Source organism: Equus przewalskii, chromosome 17 (assembly GCF_037783145.1).
Source record: "Equus przewalskii isolate Varuska chromosome 17, EquPr2, whole genome shotgun sequence".
Lineage (NCBI taxonomy): Eukaryota > Metazoa > Chordata > Mammalia > Perissodactyla > Equidae > Equus > Equus przewalskii.
The window spans coordinates 77,145,110-77,151,627 of NC_091847.1; the positions used below are offsets into that span (position 1 = coordinate 77,145,110).

The following is a 6,518-nucleotide window of genomic DNA, read 5'->3' on the forward strand; positions in this document are numbered from 1 at the left end:
ATGTGTCGTGTTAGGCCACAGAACAAGTCTTAATAACTTTAAGAAGATTGAAATAATATCAACTATCTTTCTGACCACAAGGAGGAAAAAAAACCGAGGAAGAATCTCACTGAACAAACAGCTGTAGGTATCATGTATATTTCCAGAGAATTGTATTTAATATTTTTATATATTTGCTCACAGTGGTTTGTTACATTCAAACTGGATACCTATCGCAAAGTGCTGTAGCTTATAATGAACTCTTAAATATTTTGTTGATGTCTTCATAGACCTTATTTTCTTAAACAATGTATAAATAGATAATTACTACTATTAAGAGTGTGTCAAGTTTGTAAACCTAACTTTTAAAATGCCAAATTCTTTTTTTGATTACATGTTTAAAAATCTTGGGGAAAAAATTGTTTTTTTTATTGAGTAAAAAAAAAAATCCAGTATGAAATGGGAAGTCAATTACAAGAAGAAAACTGGAGGGGCCGGCCCGGTGGTGCAGTTGTTAAGTGTGCACGTTCCGCTTCAGCAGCCTGGGGTTCGCTGGTTCGGATCCTGGCTGCGGACATGGCACTGCTTAGCACGCTGTGCTGTGGCAGGCGTCCCACATATAAAGTAGAGGAAGATGGGCATGGATGTTAACTCAGGGCCAGTCTTCCTCAGTGAAAAGAGGAGGATTGGCAGCAGTTAGCTCAGGGCTAGTCTTCTTCTTCTTCAAAAAAGGAAAACTGGAAAATTCACAGATATTGGGAGATTAAACAACTTGCTAGTGAAGAACCAGTGGGTCCAAGAAGAAATCAAACGAGAAATCAAAAAATATCTCAAGACAAGTGAAAATGAGAGCACAACATACCAAAACTTACAAGATGTAGCAAAAGCAGTTCTTGCAAAAGCACTGCAAAAGCAATGAATTAGAAAAGGAAGAACAGAGCCAAAAAGTCAGTAAAAGGAAGACAATGACAAAGATCAGAGTGGAAATAAATGAAATAGAGACTAGAAAGACAGTAGAATAGATCAGTGAAACTAAGAACTGGTTTTTTGAAAAGATAAGCAAAATTGACAAACCTTTGGCTAGACTAAGAAAAAAAATAATGAAGGCTCAAAGTTGTAAAATGAAAAAAGAAACATTATAACTGATAACATATAAATACTAAGGATCATAAAAAATTACTATGAAAAATTATTAGCCAACAAATTATATAACCTAGAAATGGATAAATTACTAGAAACAAAACCTACCAAGATTGAATCATGAAGAGATAGAAAATCTCAACAGACCAGTTACTAGTAAGGAGATCAAATCAGTAATCAGAAACGTCCCAACAAAGGAAAATTCGAGACCAGATAGCTTCCCTGGTGAATTCTACCAAACATTTACAGCAGAATTAATACCAATCCTTCTTAAACTTCTTAAACTTCCAAAAATAGAAGAGGAGAGAACATTTCCAAACTCATTTATGAGGCCAGCATTACCCTATACTAAAGCCAGACAAGGATACTACAAGAAAATAAAACTACAGGCCAATATCCCTAATGAACATAGATGCAAAAATCCTCAACAAAATATTGACAAACCAAATTCAATGGTACATTAAAAGGATCATACACCAGGATCTGGTGGAATTTACTCCTGGGATAAATCCTAGGATGGTTCAACATATGCAAATCAATAAATGTGATATACCACATCAACAAAAGGAAGAATAAAAGTCCTATGATCATCTCAGTAAGTGCAGAAAAAGTGTTTGACAAAATTAAACGTCCTTTCATGCTAAATATAGAAGGAACATGCCTCAGCATAATAAAGGCCATATATGACAAGCATACAGCTAACATCATACTCAATGGTGAAATGCTGAAAGCTTTTCCTTTAGCATCAGGAACAGGACAGATATCCGGTCTCACCACTCTCATTCAACATAGTATTGGCTGTCTTAGCCAGAGCAGTTAGGCAAGAAAAAGAAATAAAAGGCATCTAAATCAGAAAGGAAGAAGTAAAATTGTCTCTATTTGCAGATGACATGTATTGCATATAGAACCCTAAAGATTCCACCAAAACCTGTTGGTACTAATAAATGAATTCAGTAAAGTTGCATGATACAGAATCAATAATACATAAATCAGTTGCATTTCTATACACTAACAACAAAGTATCAGAAAAATTAACACAACCATCCTGTTTACAATAGCATCAAAAAGAATAAAATACTTAGGAATAACTACAGCCAAGGAGGTGAAAGATCTCTACACTGAAAACTATACAATATTGATGAAAATATTAAATGTGACTTATGTAAATGGAAATATAATCTATGTTCATGGATTAGAAGAGTTAATATTGTTAAAATGTTCTTCCTAGCCAAAGCGATTTACAGGTTCAATACAATCCTTATCAAGATCTCAATATCACTTTTCACAGAAATAATCCTTAAATCCATATGCAATCACAAAAGACGCAGAATAGCAAAGCAGTCTTGAGAAAGAAGAACAAAGGTGGAAGCATCACACTTCCTGATTTCAAACTATATTACAAAGCTAGAATAATCAAAACAGTATGGTACTGGCATAGAAACACACAAATAGATCAGAGACACATAGACACATAGAATGAAGAGCTGAGAGATAAATCCATGCATATGTGGTCAGTTAATTTTCAACAAAGGAGGCAAGAATATGCAATGGGGAAGGATAGTCTCTTCCATAAATGGTGCTCGGAAAACTGGCTATTCACATGGGAAAGAGTGAAGCTGGACCTCTATCTTACATACCATGAACAAAAATCAACTCAAAATGGAATAAGATGTGAATGTAAGACCTGAAACCCTAAAGCTCCTAGAAGAAAACTTATGGGGTAAGATCCTTCATAGAGGTCTTGCAATGATTTTTTGGATTTGACATCAAAAGCAAAGGTAACAAGAGTCAAAATAAACAAGTGGGACTACGTCAAACTAAAAAGCTTCTGTGCAGCAAAGAAAACTGTCCGCAAAATGAAAAGGCAACCTATGGAATGGGAGAAAATGTTTGCAAACCACCAACCTGATACAAGGTTAATACCCAAAATATATAAGGAACTCAGATAACTCAATATAGCAAAAAAGAAATAACCCAATTAAAAAATGAGCAAAGGACATTTTTCCAAAGAAGATAGACAAATGGCCAACAGGTAGATGAAAAGGTGCTCAACATCACTGATCAGAGAAATGCAGTTCAAAACTGCAGTGAGAGATCACCTCACACCTGTTAGGATGTCTGTTATCAAGAAAGACAAAGAGATAACAAGAGCTGGTAAGGATGTGGGTAAAAGGGAACCCTCATACACTGTTGGTGTGAATGTAAATGGTACAGCCACTGTGGAAAATAGTATAGAGGTTCCTCAAAAACTTAGAAATAGAACTAGTGTATGATCCATCAATGCCACTTCTGAGTGTATATATATATCCAAAGGAAACGAAATCATTGTCTCAAAGAGACTTCTGTACTCCCATGTTTATTGCAGTATTATTTACAAGTATGGAAACAACCTAAGTGTCTGTCAGCAGATGAATGGATAAAGAAGACATGTATATATACATGCTGGAATATTATTCATCCCCTAAAAAGAAGGAAATCCTGCCATTTGCACAACACAGATGAACCTGGAGGGCATTATGCTAAGTGAAATGAGCCAGCCAGAGAAAGACAAATGTTGCGGGGTATCATTTATATGTGTAACATTAAAAAAAAAAAATCAAACACAGCAACAGAGTAGAATCGTCATTGTCAGGTGCTGGGAGGGTCGGTGGTGGGGGAAACGGGGCTGTAAAAGGGTACAAACTTTCACTTATAAGGTGGATAAGGTTTGAGGATCTAATGTATAACGTGGTGACTATGGTTGGTAATACTATATTGTATAATAGAAATTTGCTGAGAGAGTAGAAATTAAGTGTTCTCACCAAAAAAATGGTAACTATGTAATGTGATGGATGTGTTAACTTGAGGGTGGAAATCCTTTCATAAGGTGTATGTATATCAAATCATCATATTGTACATTTTAAATATGTTACAGTTTTATTTGTCAGTTATACTTAAAGAAAGCTGAAAAATAAAAAGAAAGAAAAAAATGCCTCAATATTTGAGATTAAATGATCTGTCTTTTATTTTGGTTTTTATTTTATTTTTAACCCTTAAAATTGTAAGGTATTTTATAAAAATTGGAAAAATCAATTTTGACTCTCTTTTAATGTGAAAATACAAGGTATCTTCAAGAGTCTCAATTTTCAAGATAGTTTATGAAAGGAAAAGGTGATTACATTTGATAACATTTTTCTATGGACTCTTTATATAAATATAGTATATTCCAAAAGTTGAAAGGTAGTTTACACTTTTTTTAAAGAAAATGAAAGCAGAATTCTTCCTTTTTTTTTTTCCTTCATGATAGAGTTTCGATCTTTTAAAAACATTTGTTTTTGAGAGGAATTTTTATGCTCCGTGGTGAGTGGGTTGTTTTGTGTAAAATATCCGTTTCCACAGTGACTTTTTACAGTGTGGAACTCTGCACAATAAAAAACCCTTCTTAGCCTCTTCGTTACCCTGGCTCGTTAATAAGTCTGGGTGTAATGTAATTGATGAATATAATTTTGAGTCTAGTGTCTTCAATTTTAAGAAACAAATTTTAATTGAAGAGACAATGTAAAATGCCTCACATTGGTCAGATGACCTCATGTAACAGATATTTTGAACACTTAAATTTAAGTATTCATTATGTGATTTTATATGATTTATCCTTATATCTCACAAAAAGATGTAAAACTGTGTTATGGTTTCATTCCTTGCTGATTCCAGAGAAATGTATTTTGCATAAATTGTTTAGAAATAATAAAATAAGCAGAAAGAGACGATATGTTCAGTAATTTGGGAACATAATAATAGGTGAAATTCGAATATAATGTGACAGCAGTTTCTGTTGTCAGTAGTTTTTAAAGTTTATTATATGCCTGTGTTCCTATAGTGGAAATATGTAAAATGCCAGTGGAGCTCTGTTGTGATTGGCCCCAAATCTTCTTTTTAGGTTTGATCCAGAGCGGTTTGATGATGAATCGGTCATGAAAACTTTCTCCTTGCTTGGATTCTCAGGCACACAGGAGTGCCCGGAGTTGAGGTGAGATGATGGGGAAAGTGAAGTGAAAGGAAAGATGCCAGACTTTGGACTTACAATTTTGATGATCACTGTTGATGAGAATGAGCCATCCATATAATTAAAGTATAATTGCTAATCTTTAGTAACCAGTCAACTTTCTTCCTCACTAGGTGTGCGTATATGGTGACCACAGTACTTCTGAGTGTATTGGTGAGGAGACTGCACCTGCTTTCTGTGGAGGGCCAAGTTATTGAAACTAAGTATGAACTGGTAACGTCCTCCAAGGAAGAAGCTTGGATCACTGTCTCAAAGAGATGTTAAAATCTTATGTGCTTAGCTTTGTTGAAGAACATGACCATTTAGAAAATCTGTGTTTACTCCTTTTATAAACCAAGTATCATTGTGTAATATGAACACCTGTTAGTACTTAATTATGTAAATTTGGATTTTTGTATATCAGATTTTCTTAATGTGTGATATACATTTATACTTATTACATCAATATAGTGATTATTTTAATGGGACGCTTTCTACTTTTAGTTTTTGTTTTATCACTTTCTATGCCATTGTCTTTGTATTCTTTTGCTTAGTTTGATTTCTAAAATTAATATTCTTGAAGAGAGAAGTTATTTTGCAGAATTTGGTGAATCACGTTTTCAGAATATTCATAAAAGAGAAACATAGTTCTAACTCCTTTACCTATTTCCAATAAATCACCTTAAAGGGAAACAAAAGGACTTCCCATAATTTTGTTTCTTGGATTAATATTTTAATTTTTCTCACTGTAAATTACTTTGTTTAGTCATTGTTATTAGATTTGAGTACTTTATTGGGTAACCTGCCTTGTGTTTGCTATTTTTATGCCTTTCCAGACAATAGTGTTCATTTCATGGCTTATACAAGACTCATCATTTTGAACAGCTCTGAATCATTTGGAAAATAATACAGTTGTTTTTTAATGTGTTTTGAAGTACCCCTCCTAAGTGACAAACTAAGATTGAGGCTTGTCGGTCCTGTTTGCTGGAAATCTTAGCAGCACTATATTACTCTACTAATGATCATTTGTGGAGGAAACAGAATTCCTAAATTTATTATTTATTATTGTCATATACTAAACATAATGAACTTATTAAAAAAATGAGAGCGCCCTAATCAAAAACCAAAACCAAATTAAAAAAACAAAAAGAAAACAAAGATGGGTGAAAATATTTGCAAAATATATGACAGAAAGGGATAATATCCATATTATATTTAAAGAACTCCTGCAAATTGGTAAAAAAACATACAGTAGATAAATGGACAAAAGACATGAGTAAACAGCCTTTACAGGAGAAAATAGCTAATAAACTTAGAAAAAGGTGACTCTTGCTAGTAAGCAAAGAAATACTGGGGCTATTTCAAAAATATTTTAAAT

The 6,518-nt window shown here is 33.5% G+C and overlaps 1 protein-coding gene across 7 annotated transcripts in view; it reads left to right on the forward strand.

The window, feature by feature from the left end:
* Positions 1-6,298, forward strand: part of CYP20A1 (cytochrome P450 family 20 subfamily A member 1) — a 55,332-nt gene extending 49,034 nt beyond the window's left edge. For all 7 annotated transcript variants that reach the window (XM_070580856.1, XM_070580860.1, XM_070580861.1 and 4 more), the window contains 2 exons: positions 5,036-5,125; positions 5,275-6,298. In XM_070580856.1, the coding sequence (XP_070436957.1) occupies positions 5,036-5,125; positions 5,275-5,425 (241 nt within the window). In that variant the 3' untranslated portion in view covers positions 5,426-6,298. The remainder of the gene's footprint in view (positions 1-5,035; positions 5,126-5,274) is intronic.
* Positions 6,299-6,518: the final 220 nt, after the last annotated feature.